This window comes from Euphorbia lathyris, chromosome 4, assembly GCF_963576675.1.
Source record: "Euphorbia lathyris chromosome 4, ddEupLath1.1, whole genome shotgun sequence".
In the NCBI taxonomy this organism is placed as follows: domain Eukaryota; kingdom Viridiplantae; phylum Streptophyta; class Magnoliopsida; order Malpighiales; family Euphorbiaceae; genus Euphorbia; species Euphorbia lathyris.
The window spans coordinates 72597579-72615584 of NC_088913.1; the positions used below are offsets into that span (position 1 = coordinate 72597579).

An 18006-nucleotide genomic window follows, 5' to 3' on the forward strand; every position below is an offset into this window, starting at 1 on the left:
CTACATCATGTATTAATTTTTTTTTTAGGGACCCGGTGCATTACGCGTCCCCGCTAAGCGAGGGTCCGGGGAGGGGTCCCACCACAAGAGTGTACTGGGAGCAAGCCTTCCCTTGCCAATATTTTTGGCAAGAGACCGCTCCTAAGACTCGAACCCGTGACCTTCGGTCACACGACAACATCATGCATTAATCAAGGAAAAAAAAATCTGCACTGTGAATACATATTTTGGTCAACATTTTGCTGCAGAAACACTGAAACAGAATGAAATGGACTGCAAATCGAATATTAGTTATAGAGTCAGCTTATAAACCAAATTTGCTAAAAGTTTATGCATGTCAATAATTGTCTAGCCTTCAGATATAATAATAGCAAGTAAAGAAGCAGATAACTGCTGATATTATTAAAAGAAAACTATAGCCCAATTAGTAATGATTAGGTCTAGTATTAATAAACAAATGACCTTTTAAAGAATTAATAAGGAAAGTTTTACCCAATTTGAGAATGACCATTGTAGCCCATAAAGCAGACCCAAAAGAAACCTACTTTTAGGAAAAGTAAAGAATGTCTCTTGGATATGACAAAAGGGCTTATGACACTTGTGACTTAATGATGATTATAAAGACCAAATATTTCAACACTAGTTCCTAAACAAACCAGTTCTAGTACACCAACCAGAATCATCATATTGACAGAAATAAGTAAAAAAGCATAGGACAATGACAGGGGTTGGCTCTTCATGTGGAGCATGCAAGTTTCTAAGACGAAAGTGCACCACAGAATGTGTTTTTTCACCTTACTTCTCTTATGAACAAGCTACAGCTCACTTTGCTGCAGTACACAAAGTGTTTGGTGCAAGCAATGTTTCAAAGCTGTTATTACAACTACCAGTACAGAATAGAAGTGATGCTGCTATTACCATTTCTTATGAAGCTCTCGCTCGAATGCGAGACCCCGTATATGGGTGTGTTGCTCACATTTTTGCACTCCAACAACAGGTGTCGACATTATTCCATCGTATGTTCCTGTACAATTACTTAAATTTAAATGAGTTGCTTTAACTAGTTTAAATTTTCATTCAGATAGCCAGCTTACAGGAGGAGATAGAAATACTTGGACACCATATGGCTAATCTCACAGTTGGTATTGGAAGTGATGGAATTCCTCGAACAACTTCAAACCCGAACTGTGATATTCATATATCTTCACCTGAAGATGCCATGAACAATCAATATCATCAGAGTCAAATGGGTGCACAAGTGAACAATTCAGGATATACAGCTGAAAACCAAAGTTTTGACAGCCAGATGAATGTAGAAGTGATCCCTTCATGTGAATGGGAGGACCAAAACCCATTCTTGGACTTCCAAACAAATCCTTTAGACATACTTGTTGAAGGATTGGACCAAGATATCTTCCCATATTGTCCATGGCTGCACAATGGAAATTGAACTGCCAATATAGGACCTAGAAAAGCATATTTAGCAAGTTAGCTTGAACAGTAGATGTAGATGTCTCTCCATTTTGGGAAAATTTTGTATTTGCATCCGCAATTCTACTTGATGTAAACACAGTTTCAAGATCAACGTGTGGGCTTTGAACCACCAAATAAGCCTGTCTATTCAACAATATTTTGTGTTACCCATAAAATGAATATTGAGTGCCGGCAATGATAATAAATCATTTGGTGGATATCCATGATAGTCAGAACTAACTTTATGAAATATTATATGGAAATTTGATCCTCAAAATTTCACAAAAAGTAGAAATCTTTTTTAGTAACAGGAAGAGAATAATCAGAAGAAACCATGCAGAAAAGAATTGAGGAAGTCGTAACGAAAAAGTGAAGTTACACTTAAATCAAAATGTGCCTATAGCAAACTGGAGGCATGTCAATGTACCCCAGGCATAAACAATCATAAGATTTAGGATCACAAATGCAGTAATACCCAATTTACAAATTTAGCTTCGCGATGAAAAGTAGAAGTCCTTGAACGACTTTTAACATAACATCTTTATGGAGGAACTTGGCATATCTTGGCATCAACAAACCTATAAGAATATCTTGCAGAGAAATTATGACCTTATAATGTTCAGTTTGACTACAGAACAATATTGACAGTTCTAACTTTTGCGTTTAAATTATCTATCAGTTAACAATAGCAAAAACTAAAATCCAGGAAAGTCTCCCCTGTTTCAATTAAACTGCAGCTGAATCTTAGGCCGCAATGTCTCCTTCAGAGAAAATGTTAGCTGTAGCTTCTACGAATTGGGAGTAAACTGAAAGTCTTGGCGAGTACTTTTTTTCTCCAAAATGCAAATGGGCATGAGGTTCAACTGAATCTCTTGACACAGAAGACAGTTTAGATTCCTAAACTCGTATGCTACTATCTGACACTACAAGAAAATCAAGAGTTAGGGATAAAAAATTCGGCCCCTATTCGGTGGCTAAACATGGTTAGAACCGAATTTCATGAGTTAGCGACTGACTCTCTTCGGTCCCTAACTCGCTGGTAGGTGATAGGTAACATTTAACAAATACTTTTCCAAATGGCTGCTAACTTTGCAAACAATTAAACCAGCATGACAAATTACTGTGTCTTTTTCGTCGCGAAATGAATTGCGAGAGATATGATATATCAGTTACGTCTTTTCTGCCGCTAAGCTGCTCTTTTGGAATCAGATTTTGTATTTCTATAATTATATTTTAGTGGTAATATTATTTAAATAAAAATATATTAAATTAACAAAGTAAAATTAATTATAATATACTAAATCGCATAATTGTAAATCGAAATTAAATTATCCAACAAATATACAAGCTAAACTACCTGAACTAAATCTAGAGCTCATAATAAAAAGCTATAATAAGCTTCAAAAACTATTAAACTAAAACAAATATTACGGATATCATAACAGTCTAAGACTTAGATGAAGCTGAACCAGGGATATCATAATAATCTAAGACCTAGATGAAGCTGAACCAGAGACACGCTCTATCCTCTGTACCTCAGCCTGGAGTTGAGTGATAGCCAGTTGGATTTGCCTCAAAGATGGACCCAGCTGCATCTCTAAATGGCTACCTAAGATCTCTAATCTCATTAGCACCAACGCTCAGACAATGAGCATGTAGAAAATGAGCTATAACTACAGAACATTAAGAACTAATAGTATGAACCAACTATGAAAAGAGCTACATAATATCAAACTGCATTAGTGTATGAGCAAGAGGAAGGTACTGCAAGCAGTAATCCTAAGTATCAGCAAAAATTGGAAATCTGAGAAGTAAAGCTGTTGAGAACAGATAAGCAAAGATCAAAGCAGGAAATTTTTGACTGTGACATAAACAAATCTGGAAATCCAAATCAGAGAAGAATATATCAGCATATGAATGAGGTCTGATAGAACGGAAATTGAGCTGAACTATTATGGATACTCAAGGAATCATGTTTATGGCATTAGACCTATCATGACTAAAACAAAACATTATGAGAGCGATAAGAGCAAATGCTGATAAAACATGCAGAACTATATTATACTAAGTGATCATAGTCAGAAAATGTAGAATATTAAGACTTGAGAACAAGACTCATAAGAACCAACTGCAGATTACGAAGCTAAGCTAGTTGCTGATTCCAAGTATCGTATGAAGATAAGATGTTGTAATATGGACAAAGGAGTTGTGAATTAAGACATGGCAGAAAAACTAATGGATTGAATTAGTAAACAGGAAACAAGTATTAAACTGTTGAGCACAAACTGATAACGACAGACACCATAGCCAAAAAATTGGAAATACTGTGGCAGATTGCACAGTCAAAATACATATGAACTAATAACCACGACTGATCATAAATGAATAACTGTAATATGAACTTGATGATCTGGAGTGAGATGTTAGACTTGGTCTGGTAGGCAGAAGGATTTGTGCAAATATAGAAAATCAGTAACTGATGTGGAACCTGGGATATAGAGCAGATTTTAACTAGGTGATAGAACTTTGCATAAACTTATGGAGATAAAAAAAAAAAAAAAACCAGTAATCAATTCATTCAGCTCAAGGTTTAATGGATCAGAAATAAAGAACCTAAGTAAATGAAACTTGTGAAGAGATGTATGTATCAGAACATTTAGTAAACACTAATTTGATAAATTAAGCTATTGAACAGACTCTCCTACTGAAACTAAAAAGCAAAACACCTGAGAACTAATTCTGATGTGACATCACCTAGATGAGAATCATGAGATAGTGTAACTATTGAGACTGAATGTGAAGTGTAGAATCGTAAAATTTGTCAGCAGAGTAGATTTTGGCCAAACATATCACTAACAAGTTGTTTATTTCATTCTTTTGTGAAACATACTACTACAATGACTTCGAAACAAACATAATTACACAATTAATCCTTTTTTCAAATATCACTAGAAAAGTTTGATAAATCATTCTAAAGATATGCACACCTTGCGAGAATGACAATCCAACTAAATTCAAAAATAATAATATATATCATTGGATTAAAGATGATTATCCAACTAAAATCAAAGACAAAAACCACAATTCTGCAAGCTAAACTAGATCAAAAGTAATGAGACCCATAGACTCAACATCGCTTGTATGCATGAACAATAACATTGTATGATATACCCAGAAAGTTGTATGGAAAATAAACAGGATAAGTGGATACAAGTCTACAAGTTCAGAAGTACAGAAATTGATTAACTTTTCAATTGATCAAATAATAATAATAATTCAATATAATTGGAATTACACCAAAACAAGGCTTGAAATTTTCCAAAATTGGATGTTGACAATGAGTTCTTATCATCAACAAATTCCACATTGAAAGGTCAAGCCAACAAATTAGTACTTTACAGAGAACTGAACCTCTGGTTTCTCCACAAAAAAAAAAAAAAAAAAAAAAAACAGAGGTTAAAAAAGCAAAAGGCTCTAGTAACATATTGTTATCATGATATTCCTTTTTATAGTTCTGTAACCTTCATTTAGAAAACAATACTTTGCAATATTTTTAATGAAAAAAAAAAAAGCAAAAAGGGAGTAACCATTCCAGCATTATGTGGTGTGATGCGTCAAAGGAACTACTTACTCCATCTTCCTCAATTCTCTTCTTTCTGTTTCTTTCTAGTTGGAAAACGGTGACCAGCTAAAACCAGGATAATAAATCCAAAACAAATACAATTTAAGTTCAAGGACATGAATTTACATTTTAATTTGCAAAACAAAATGTTGGTTAAAGTTGCCATTTTTAAACAATACATAAAACACAAGTAATTCCAGTAAGGGAAAAATAAGAAAAAATGAACTCAACAAGAAAATTGGCCAGAATCTTTCAGGTACCTTAACATCAGAAACTGAAGCATACGAAAATTGCAAAAGTAGAACCACTTGATAATAGCCAATTTTGTACTAGTCATTCAGCTAGAATACAGAATACGAATACAAACTGAAGAGACCAGCATGAAACTTGAGAGAGGGAGAAGAAAAAAAAGAAAAAGAAAACTGTTCCTATGGAACCTTTATGGTGTATATTGGGGGAATAATTAAACTTCATGCGAAGCTTTGGAAGAAATATGGCTAACAATTGACGCCAAAAGCAGCTCCTGACATCAAAAAAGTTTTACAAGCCTGTTAAGCGGTGATCCATTCCTCTCCATCCATCAGAAAAACTGAATTTATAGATATATAGTAAACAAACCTGTCTCATGAGCACCATTCTCTGGCATTCTGGAACATCTTCAACCATGGGCTAGGGCCTTTCTTATCCACATTCCAGTGCATGGGATACCATGGGAATTGCCACATCAAGAAGCAACGTTCTGGATGAGGCATCATAGCAAGATGCCTGCCATCAGGGGAACAAATAGCTGCTACTCCCAAGGCAGAACCATTTGGATTGAAGGGGTAAGCTTCTGTTGGATACCCATCATCATCACAATATCTAACTGGGGCTAAATTTGAATGAATCACGCGATCAAGAGCACCATCATCAGGGAAGTATGCTCTACCCTCACCATGCGCAGCCCACACACCCAAAGTACTACCTTCCATTCCTTTGAACATTATGGAAGGTGAGTCCTTTATTGTGACACTAGCAAAGCGGCATTCAAATCGACCAGACTCATTGTGGATAAACCTTGGTTGTGCTGCGTCCCCTCCAGCGCCGTGTACCCCGCCAACTTGAGGGCCTGGCACCCATCCCAATAGTGCCATAAGCTGGCACCCATTGCAAACGCCAAGACTAAACGTGTCAGGCCGCCTGTAGAACTCCTGAAATTGATTTAAAAGGGGCTGGTTGAATCTTGTGGAAGCAGCCCAACCTTTTGCAGAACCAAGCACATCGGCATAGCTAAAACCTCCCACAAATACAATTCCACGGAATTCACGAAGAGAAATACCTCCATTCAGAAGGTCTGACATTGCAACATCCCATGGTTCAAAACCAGCAGCATAAAGTGCTGCAGCCATCTCTCTGTCTCCATTGCTACCTTCCTCTCGAACTACTGCAACTTTTGGTTTCAAAGTTGCATTCATATATTTATCATCTGTAATGGATGGAATAAAGGATAGTTTCCACAAAGGTTCATGCCGAGATTTCAAACCTTCTTTCTCTAAGTGGACACATGAAGCCACTCTTTGGCGCTTTTCGAGTTCAAAACTAGTTTCCTCCCACATATCCCTAAGAAGTGAAGTTTCCTCACCCACATGAGTTATCCCATCAACTCTTAGTTCAATCAAAGGTGCCGAAGTCACATGCCCAACTATTTCAGCAGAAACCCCTTCACCACTGAGCTTATTTATGACAGTATCCACGTTCTTTCTGCTAACCTCGAGAACAAAACCAAGCTCTTCTGCAAAAAGTGTTTGGAAGAGGCTATTCCCCTGCGATGCCAAGTCCAATACAATGCCACAGTTCCCAGCAAATGCCATCTCCATAGCACAGACCAATAGTCCACCATCACTTATATCATGGCCAGAAGAGATTAATTCATCACCAATTAGATTTTGGACACCATCAAAAACTCTTTTAAGGTAAGGAACATCCTCAAGATCCGGACAATCATCCCCAACCTGGCCAAAAGCCTGAGCAAGAGCAGATGCACCTAACCGCCGCTTCCCTTTTGCCAAATCAATGTGAAGCAATACACCGTCATCTCCCAACTTCAAATCTGGGGTTACTGTTTTTGTTATGTCAGGACAAGTGACATACACACTGATAACAAGATTGCCTGGAGCCTTAACAACTTCACCATCAGCATGGGCTGCCATTGAGAGACTGTCCTTCCCTCCATCAATAGCAATGCCAAGTTCAATCATAGATTCCGAAAGAGCTATGGCAGCATCATACATGTCTGCCCCTTCCCCATCAAGCTTAGCAGCATACATCCAATTCCCACTAGCTTTTACATCAGAGAGTGAAGTAACCTTAGCCCAAACAAGGTTTGTCAATGCTTCTCCAACAGCCAATCTTGCCATTGCCTTGGGATTAAGCAGACCTTTAATAGGCTGCTCCCCAATAGCACATGCACCACCAGTCAAGTCTGTATAAGTCTGAGCAATGACAGCAACATCAGCAAGTGGAATCTGAATAGGGCCAACAGTTTGCTGCTGTGCTACAAGACCTGTAACACACCGATCCACTTTTGTTGTCAAGAAGCGTTTTGAACCTACAGATGTAAGTCTTAATACTCTCTTTAAAGCATCCATCACTGTAATTCCTGGAGCAATGTCAAGTGGCTCTCGTGAATGAACCAAATGTTGGAATTCAAAGGTCTTTTGAGGCATATCCCCAAGTACTTTCTCTAGCTCAAGATCCACAATAGGAGGAGGAATAGGAAGTCCACTTGAATGGCATTTGTCAATAGCTAGGCTATCAATCAAGACAATACGCCCTTCACCATTAATTGCCCCAAGAACAGCCATTGACACCCTTTCCCTGTCACAAAGAGATTGCAATAGTTCACGGCTCTCAGGCTTCACCAAGATAGCATCTTGCTCCTGATATTCTGCACCCCAAATCTCCAAAGGCGACATTGTAGGATCACCAACAACAATTTTTCGGATATCAATCTCAGCTCCCTTTGGATATATAATTTCCTTGACAACATTACAGTTCCCACCAGCTCCTTGATCATGGATGCTGATAATTGGGTTCTTTTCTCCCATCTCAATGCAGGCACGGATAACACGGTAGAGTTTCTGTGCCATCTCAGCATCTCCACGTTGTACAGCATTAAAATCAAGCTCTGCATCATTCTGACCACTCACCATACTTGAGGCAGCCCCACCACCCATTCCGATACGATATGCAGGACCCCCAATCTTCACAACTAACATATCAATATCAGGTTCTCCTTTAGTTATATGGGAGTGATCAATCTGTCCAATACCCGCACTGAACATAATTGGCTTCAACCACTCTCGCCTCTCCCCACTTGGAAGTCGCATTCCAAAAGTTCTAGTATAACCCTGAATTAAGGGCTCCCCAAATTTGTTCCCATAATCTGATGCACCATTACTAGCATCAATAAGAATCTGCAAAGGTGATGCCAAATTTGATGGATACGTGAAAGAATGATCTTCCCATGGAGCATAAGACCCCTCTACATTCAAATTTCCAACACAGTAACCAGCTGTAGCTGCAATGACAAATGAACCCCTACCTGTTGCATGGGTATCCCTGATTCTGCCCCCAGCACCTGTCTCTGCCCCAGGATAAGGTGCCACAGCACATGGAAAATTATGGGTCTCTGCTGTAAATAAAATGTCGAGGTCACGACTCGCAACATTGAGAGGACATGTCAAACCAGGCTGAATTGGACGCAGCTGATTTACAGGGAAGCCCTTGATTGCACTAGAATTATCCTTAAAGCCAATCACGGAATTGTTTGGATTTGCCTGCAAAGTGCTTTTTACAATCTGCATCAGAGTTCTATTGACAGGCTTTCCATCAATAACAATTTGCCCAGTAAAAAACCAATGCCTGCTGTGCTCACTGTTGGATTGTGCAATGTCAAACAATTCCACAGTTGTTGGATTCCTCTTCATATCCTCCTTGAATAGCCTAGTGTAGTACTGTAAATCTTGTTCATCAAACGCCAATCCCATCTCCTGATTAATCTCTTCCAAAGCCTTCCTCCCCCTCTCCATAACAGGTATATATCGAACTTCCTCAGAAACAATACTAGTCTTAAAAGATGTCAGCTTGTGAATATAGACACACTCTGTCATTCTATCATGAACCATGGCAGCAAACTGGTTTATTTGATCTTCTTGTAGTGCTCCCTTACTATACAACAAGTATCTCCTAGACCGTTCCATACGAGTCACTTCTGTTAACCCACAAGCAGAGCATATTGAGACAGCATTAGCAGACCAAGCTGTAGTAAAAGACAACCTTGGGCCAACTTCAACTATCACAGTCTCCAATCCTTCTTTCCTCTTCTTTTCAAGAAAGCTCTCAGTCCCCAAATTCTCAGGTTCATACGTTTCCTGCAAAAGCCACCTAAGAACCACAAGTTTCTCATTTGGAAGTTTTGATAGAAGCCCAATATTGAAACACTGCTCACTCTGCAACCCAACAATCTCATTCGAGATTTTCGTTTGAATAGACTTGAGTAGTTCAAGAGTTGCATTCTCTTGCATCAACGGCACACGGTAAAAATGGACAATTTCTTGAGCAGGCTCTTCAATCAATCTAGGTTGTTCATCAACAGAGCTTGTCACACCCCCAGAAACAACAGCTCTAGGCTTTGATTGACAACTCAATGCAGCACCTCTTCTAGCAGATACACCCAATGGAGAACTATGATTTCGAATTGTGCCCCATAGCAATTGATTTCTCCGTCTAGCTGGAAAATCTCTCTGTGAAAACAAACTTTGCCTAGAGGTGCCCTGTTTAAATACAATTTCCAATTACAACTTATCACACACACCCATATATATAATATAACACATAAAATCTACAGGTATAAGCCGAATGACAGCAAGATGAAGGTGATAAGAGAAATTTCAAAGTACTGTCAAGGGAAACACTCACTTGCAAGAATTGAGTGGCAGCTGAGAGTTCCAGGGAAGCAGCCATTAGTTGAACTTCTTCAATTCAGACTGAAATCAGAAGCCAAAACATGTTAAAAAAGAACTAAATGCAGATTGAAAAAAAAACGAAGACTTTCAGTTCAAAAGAAAAAAAAAACAACTGCAACTGATATTAGACCAAAGCACAGCCAATATGAAATATACAACTGCAAGCCACAGCCAATGCGAGTTTCTTTGATTTTAGCATGCCACTGATATTAGACCAAAGCACCAACTACGACATTAAACTAACTAGAGCAAGCATTAACCTGTTTCAAAAGCAGAATTTCGTACTAGCAACAGAGGCGGAGTAGAACTGCTGGTGGGAGCAGAAACGGGAAGGGCGGAGTAGAAATTCGCAGACGGAACCTCCGATGAAAAAAGCGGCGGAGAATAGCAGCGGAACTTCGGAACTCCTGGCGGAGGCCAACGGCAGAACGACGGATGGTGGCGGTGCACAGACAAACGGCAGTGGTGGCTGCAAGAAGACGCTGCACAGGGAATAGGAGGTTCGGGCAATTAGGTCGGTAAAACTAAAATGGAAAATTAGGGTGGAGTGAAAAAAAAATTACCCAAAATATTATGGATAAGATGCCAAAATGGTCTCAATATTATTGGAGAAGTACCAATTTAACTCTCACTTCTAAAATAACCTAACATTTATGAAATAGTGTTATTATAGCCTCATTTTATTATCTCAGAGAATAAAACAGTAGAATATTATAGTTTAATTGCACTATTTCATGAACTTTGAGATTAAATTTACACTATTTTGAAAATGTTGAGGTTAAATTGGTATTATTGTATATAGACCTGGTAATTATCGTGTTCGAGTCGTGTCATTTCGGGTTCGTGTCAAAAATGAGTAAACCCAAACCCAACCCAAAAACTTTTGTGTCAAAGTCGTGTTAACCTGTTCGGGTTAGTGTCAATTTCGTGTCGTGTTTTCGGGTTACATGTAATTTTGTTATGCATATATATTAATAATAACTCTTAAAAATATAAGAAGATATGATACTGTTTTTAAACATTTTATATCATTTTTAGATTAGTATGTTAACAATAATTATCGAAAAGTTCGATAATATCATGTTAGAGGGTCATGTAATGTGTTTATAACAATTTAGGAAATTCAAATCAATATTTGCAATTAATAATTATAATTTTATTATCTTTATTAATAAAGTGACATAAAAAAACACAAGAGAATATAACAATAATTTTCAATATCCATGTCATTTCGTGTCGTTTTTAGGTTCACATATCAACACTAACTCAACTAAAAAATTAGCGTGTCAGTTTCGTGTCAATCCAAAAATGACCCATTACCTATTAAGCTCAACACTAACACGACCTGACCTGCTCAACACGACCCGATCTGTCATTCCAAATATTTTGAACTTTACTTCAAATTCATAATTTGAAAAATTAAAACCTAATAAGTTAAGATAATAAGATAAGATAGGAGTTTTTTTATACTCTTTATATTTATACTTTAATAAATAAGAAAAGTCATATCTATTTTTAACCTAGTTTATCATAATTTTTAATTTTTTTTAATTTCTTTAATTAAATTTCGGGTCAGTTTCGTGTTTTTCGGGTTGACACGAAAATGACACGAAAATTAACGTGTCATTTCGTGTCGTGTCAACTTTCGTGTCGTGTCATAAAACCCTAAACACTAACACTAAAAAAACATGTCGTGTTCGTGTCGTGTCATCGGGTCGTGTGTCGCTTTGCCGGGTCTAATTGTATAGATACAATCAAATTGACATTTCCCATGACTTTAAACCATTCTGATGCCTTCTTTTAAAATAGGCATACCACTAGAGGTGGCAATTATGAAATTCATATAGTGTTAATTTCGGATTAGTATTAAAATAAATCCATCCAAATCCAACTCAAAAACTTTTGTGTCGTAGTTGTGTTAATCTGATCAGATTCAGGTCATATGTAATTTTACTATGCACATATATTAATTACGTGCATTGGAGAAATGCTGATATTTTTGGAGAAAAAGTTGTTATCTCTCATAATTTATTTACTTTTTTCTCTAAAAAAATCTATACTATCATTAATAGCTTCAGGGAGGATAATTCTCCTAGTACTTTCCAGAGGAATGTGATTCATCTTGTGGGTTGGAGTAGACCTGGGAAAGGGTTTATAAAGCTGAATACTGATGGTTCGTATCTTGTGGACGGCAGAATTGCAGCTGGTGGTGTCTTGAGAGATAATGGTGGTGCCTGGGTGTCTGGCTTTGCTCAGTATTTAGGTATGGCTCTTCTTTCACCGCCGAGTTCTGGGGGATTCTCTCTGGGATTAGGATTGCCAAAAGTCTGGGTGTGAAAAAGCTTCTGGTGGAATCAGATAACCTTGAGGTGGTTAACTTCATCGCGAATAATAAGGCTGTGTGTTTGGGTAACCAAAATTTAGTAAAAGGGATCAAAAGACATTGCCCTTTCTTCGAGTCCATCATCTTTGGACATGTCTACAGAGAGCAGAACAGTGTGGCTGACCGCCTTGCTGCTGAGGGCCATGTAAGGATGTTGGGGGTCTCAACTTTCTCGCTTCCTCCGGTCTTCCTCCGGTCTTTACTTTCAGATGATATTGTAGGGGTTAGCTTTCCGAGACTAATAGTTTGTTTTGTTTGTTTTTGTTTGTGTTTCTCTTCCTTTTCCTACAAAAAAAAATATATATTTTATATTATTTTTTTATTATATTATATATAACCATCTAAAAATATGTTAATATCATGTTGGGAGGTTATGTAATGTGTTTATAATAATACAGGAGATTCGAATAGGGTTTGTAAGCAATAATTATAATTTTGTTACCATTATTAATAAAGGTGATATGCAAAAATACGAGAGAATATATCTATAATTTTAAATATTAATGTCATTTTATGTCATTTTCAGGTTAACATGTCAATTCTAACTCAATCTAAAAATTTACATATCAATTTCGTGTATATTCAAAAATAACACATTACCTACTAACCTAAGCCCAAACACTAAAACTGTGTGTCGATTCTGTATCGTGTAATTAGGTCGTATGTAATTTTCCACATTTACATAAGACTCATTTGATCTTTTAAACTAAAATTTCAAAGTCAATTAGGGTTTTAAACTATCCATACCATCAATTATAGTAATTCTATTTTTTTTGATACATTATAAACTAAGAGAGTGTTTGTTTTAGCGTTTCGCAGGAGCGTTTAACGGTTTTACACCAAACCGCTAATATTATAGTGTTTGGTTATGATTATTAAACCGCAGCGGTTAGCGGTTTCGGAGCAAACAGGAGCGGTTCACGAAAAGCTCTCATGAAACGTTGTTTTTAGCTGTTTAGCTTTTGACAAAATTAACATAAATTTTATTTTTATTTACTTCGGGTATTTTAAAAGAAATTAATGGTCACCTATTACTAATAACGTGACATATAGAATCATTCTTTATTTTTTCATCCCAACCAATTATACATTTGCCTTTGATAAAATATATCATGGTTTTATCAAATTTCCAGTAATCTATTTTGATAAAATATATCATGGTTTCATCAAATTTAAAAACGGTGTTTGGTTTCATTATGGTTGCATTGAAAAAAGATGAGATTTTTCAGCCTATTTAGGGTGGTTCCGAAAATGTCATATCTATTATTTAGATTATTTTTATAATATTCGTACAACATGTTTATTTATATTATTTTATATTGTTAAGTAATGGGTATTTTTGTCTTTTCATATATTAACAGCAACAGCTATTTGTAAATTTACCAAACACTAATTACCAAATAGCTATCAGTAAACAGCTACTAGCTAACTGCAAACAGTTTACTACAACTATTAACAGCAACAGCTGTGAGCTAACAGCTGAACCAAAGAGACCCTAAGAGTCATTAAAAAAATAAACGATGAAACATGTATAAATTCAAAAAGGAAATAAAAATATAAAAATCCTAGAATAAGATTTAAAAAATTATAATCAAACAAATATTAAAAATTATTAAAAATGGTAACAATAAGAAGAAGTAAAGAAATCAATTCACCATGCAACCTCATGTCATTTACGCTTTGTTTGGATAGGGGTATTTTAAAGTAAAGTAAGGTAAGGTAAAATAAGTGAAGTGTATGAAATAACTTATATTTGGATAGAAGGTAAAGTAAGTAATGGTTTAATAATGTAATTGCGTTTGGTTTGATGGTAAGGTAAAATAAGGTAATGTAAGGTTATATACAGAAATTACTTTTATATCCAAATAATGTTTTAAATTAGGGTAAAGTTCAAATAAAACTCTTGTGGTTTCACTAATTTTCAGATAAAGGACTCTGGTTTACTTTTTGTCAAAACGATGACTGAGGTTTTCAACTTTAGCAAAATAAGGACGTTTTCGATTGATACTATTAAAATCACCCTTAACAACTTCAAAAATGACATATTTTAAGAACTACTAATATTCTAAGCAACTTTAATTCTTCAACTTTTTTATTTCGAGATTATTTAGATGATGTTTGGTAAAGAGAGAGAAAGTTAATGTTTAGAGAGAGAAAGTTCCAAAAAAGATGATTTTCTAAAATCGAAAATGTAGTTCCATAGAAAATATGACATTGAACAACTTTAATTCTTGAAAATTTTCATTTTCAGGTCGTTAAAGATAGTTTTAATAGCATTATTAAAAGTGTGAAACATCGGTCCTCGTTTTGACAAAAAGTAAACCACAGTCCTTTATCTGAAAATTAGTGAAACCACATGGGTTTTATTTAAACTTTTCCCTATTTTAAAATAAAACATAGAAGGTAATTTTGGAAAAGAAAGATTTGTCACATGTATACCCTCCAATTTGGGGTGTAAAGAAAATTAGGCAAATTTCACCTTAGCTAGGTCCCGTTTTTTTGGGGAAAAATATTGTGTTCTGGAAAATTTTATGCAGGGAAAATATTGTGCAGGAAAATAAAATATTTTTCCGTGTTTGGCAACAACACTGTAAAATATTTTACGGTTACGGTGTTTGACTACAACACTGGAAAATATTTTCCAACTACTAAAAACGTGAAAAAACACACAAAAATATGTGAAATTTTGTTGAAAACACAAAAAGTGAAAAAATGCAAAAATCACAAAAATCACGAAAAGTAAAAAATAGGATAAATTCCAAAAACAACCCATGTGGTTTCATGTTGTTAAAAAAAACCCTTGTGGTTTGTTTTTACAAAAAAAAAGGACCGTGATTTACGCCGTTACCCGAAAAACGGAAAAGGGCTTAACACCGTTAAAAGTGCTGACGTGGCAAGGGGTAGAGTTGGAAAAATATATTTTTTTTAATTCTTCTTCTTCTTCTTCTTCTTCTTCTTCTTCTTCTTCTTCTTCTTCTTCTTCTTCTTCCTCTCTCTTCTCTTCTTCTTCTTTTTTTCATCTTTTTTTTCTTCTTTTTTTAATTTCCAGAATTCTGGACGTCTGAAATCCAGACGTTCTTAAGAACGTCTGAATTTCAGAAGTTCAATGTCTGAAACCCAGACGTTAACGTCTGGTTTTCAGACGTTGAACATCTGGATTTCAGACGTTAACGTCTGGATTTCAGACGTTTTGAACGTCTGAATTTCAGACGTAACGTCTGGATTTCAGAAATTTAAAAAAAATAGAAGAAGAAGAGGAGAGGAGAAAGAAGAAGAGAAGAGAGAGAGAGGAAGAAGAAGAATAAAAAAAATAAAAAATAAAAAATATTTTTCCAACTCTACCCCTTGCCACGTCCGCACTTTTAACGGTGTTAAGCCCTTTTCCGTTTTTTCGGGTAACGGCGTAAACCACGGTCCTTTTTTTTTGTAAAAACAAACCACATGGGTTGTTTTTGGAATTTACCCTAAAAAATATATTAAAAACATGGAAAAAAGGTGGAAAACCACGAAAATGTGAAAAAAAATTAATGTTAAAAGCACGAAAAACGTTTTTTCACACTTTTGGCATTTTTGTACGTTTTCTCGTGTTATTAACGTTATTGTGTTTTTTTTGCATTTTTTCGTGTTTTCACGTTTAGTTTTTCGGTTTTTCCCTTTTTGCACGTTTTCATTTTTTTTTTGCGTTTTTTATTTTTTGCATTTTGTTACTTTTTCGTGTTATTCACGTTTTCATGTTTTTTGTATTTTTCACTTTTTGTGTTTTTTACGTTTTCGTGTTTTATGTGCACGTCTTTTAATATTTATCGCGTTTTTCACTTATTGTCACGTTTTTATGTTTTAGCATTTTTCATGTTTTCGTGTTTTTTCACATTTTCATGTTTTTTTTTTGTATTTTTCGCGTTTTTATATAATTCGTGTTTTCTCACTTTTTCGTGTTGTTCATGTTTTGTGCCTTTTCAAGTATTTGCTTCTTCTTTTTTGCGTTTTTGTGTTTTTCACGTTTGTTCACATTTTCATGTTTTTTGCGGGGTCTTTTTTCGTCGTGTTTTGTAATGTTTTCACGTTATTCATGTTTTTTCATGTTTCATATTTTTACATTTTTTAACGTTTTTCCATTTTTTCTCTAGACGCATATGTTTTGGGAAAATGTTTTACCCTTTTGAAAAGGGTAAAACATTTTCCCTTATTTTTTAATTCCTTTTCCATTGACTTGCCACTTATTTTCTTTTGACTTATTTTCCTGTTCAAACAAACAGTGGAAAATTGGAAAAATATTTTCCTGCAGAATATTTTCCCCAAACAAACGGAGCCCTACTCTCACTTACTATTACATTCAATTACACCTCAAAACAAGTAATATCTACCCTCCAATTTTAAAATCATATTTTGAATAATTAGTTACTTAGAATGTGATCAATTTTTAAATTTTTTTTATTTTGATGTCACCAACTGCCAGTTTAAAGCATTGATTAAAGTGTATAATATTATTAAAAAAAAATAGTAAAATTGAATAGCTATTATTGTACACTTACCGTGTAATCTAGAGCTTATTTTTTACCAAGGTTATCAAAACCGGACCGATCCGGTCGGGTCAATCCGATTCAACAGGCCGGTTGAACCATCAAACCAGAAACCCGATCACGGTTTTGCGGTTGGAACGGTTCAGTAAAAGCTGTAATTATTTTTTCTGAAGTCAAAAATTAATTTCAAATTACATTAATTAATCCACTCTCATACTTTAATTCAAATTCATTAACTTTGACAAGTCATTAATGTTAATACTACAAATAAATAGCTAGTGATTTTTTTTGAAACTAGTAATAATTAATGTATTCATGCATGCACTTAAAATAGAAAAACACATTTAAAGCTTTGAATGAATCTGTGCCCTGTTTAATTAAAATTATAATCTAATCAAAATTGTGCAATTATCCAAATAAGGAGATTATTATCTTAATTAATCCACAAATTTCAAAATATGTTATATTAATAGGTTAAATAACACTTAAATCATTTTTTCAAACTAAAAACAAAACTTAAATCATTAGTTTTTATAGGATTTTTTAGTTCCGGTTTAATCCCGGTTCAACCCCGATTGAACCTTAAACCCTTAACCCTTTAGCTCTTCCGGTTTTTTAACCGATCCGGTTTTGATAACCATGTTTTTTACCATTCATCCAGGTGTTTGTTAAATGTGGTAAGAAAGTTAGAAATGAAGATGGTGCCAGCTTAGTAGTGGCGTAACATCCATCGTCAATCCTGGATGACATTCAACGGTGGCGATCCATCCTTGTACATGCTAACTCACCTTAAAATGAGTGCCGTATTTATGATATTCAATCTTAATTGGTATACCAAGTTTTACAATTTATAGCAGATAATGTTATATGTTGGTCCAATTCAAACTATTGCAATTCTAGGAAGATCATTTTTACACATCCCATTTGTTGATGAAATTTTCCCTTTTTTCTATTAAATTATTGCAATTTTACCTAACATAAGTCACTTTCTTTAACGATTCG

At 35.3% G+C, this 18006-nt stretch overlaps 2 protein-coding genes across 2 annotated transcripts; one reads left to right on the top strand and one right to left on the bottom strand.

The window, feature by feature from the left end:
• The first annotated feature begins 718 nt into the window (after positions 1 to 718).
• Positions 719 to 1660, top strand: LOC136227688 (LOB domain-containing protein 33-like). Its single transcript, XM_066016418.1, has 2 exons — positions 719 to 997; positions 1082 to 1660. The coding sequence occupies exons 1-2, from the start codon at positions 719 to 721 to the stop codon at positions 1448 to 1450; spliced, it is 648 nt and encodes a 215-aa protein (XP_065872490.1). The 3' UTR covers positions 1451 to 1660.
• Positions 1661 to 5333: 3673 nt separating this feature from the next.
• Positions 5334 to 10628, bottom strand: LOC136225875 (probable phosphoribosylformylglycinamidine synthase, chloroplastic/mitochondrial). The gene is made up of 4 exons (XM_066014015.1): positions 10362 to 10628; positions 10055 to 10122; positions 5714 to 9909; positions 5334 to 5618 (listed from the first exon to the last, which is right to left on the bottom strand). The coding sequence occupies exons 2-3, from the start codon at positions 10097 to 10099 to the stop codon at positions 5719 to 5721; spliced, it is 4236 nt and encodes a 1411-aa protein (XP_065870087.1). The 5' UTR covers positions 10100 to 10122; positions 10362 to 10628; the 3' UTR covers positions 5334 to 5618; positions 5714 to 5718.
• Positions 10629 to 18006: the final 7378 nt, after the last annotated feature.

Bases quoted from the DNA above. Each gene is read 5' to 3' on its own strand.
- LOC136227688 (XM_066016418.1), top strand. From the start codon at position 719: ATGACAGGGGTTGGCTCTTCATGTGGAGCATGCAAGTTTCTAAGACGA. The intron at 998-1,081 runs GTGTCGACATTA...ATTTTCATTCAG, and splicing joins TTTTTGCACTCCAACAACAG to ATAGCCAGCTTACAGGAGGA.
- LOC136225875 (XM_066014015.1), bottom strand. From the start codon at position 10,099: ATGGCTGCTTCCCTGGAACTCTCAGCTGCCACTCAATTCTTGCAA. The intron at 9,910-10,054 runs GTGAGTGTTTCC...GTATTTAAACAG, and splicing joins CTGCCACTCAATTCTTGCAA to GGCACCTCTAGGCAAAGTTT.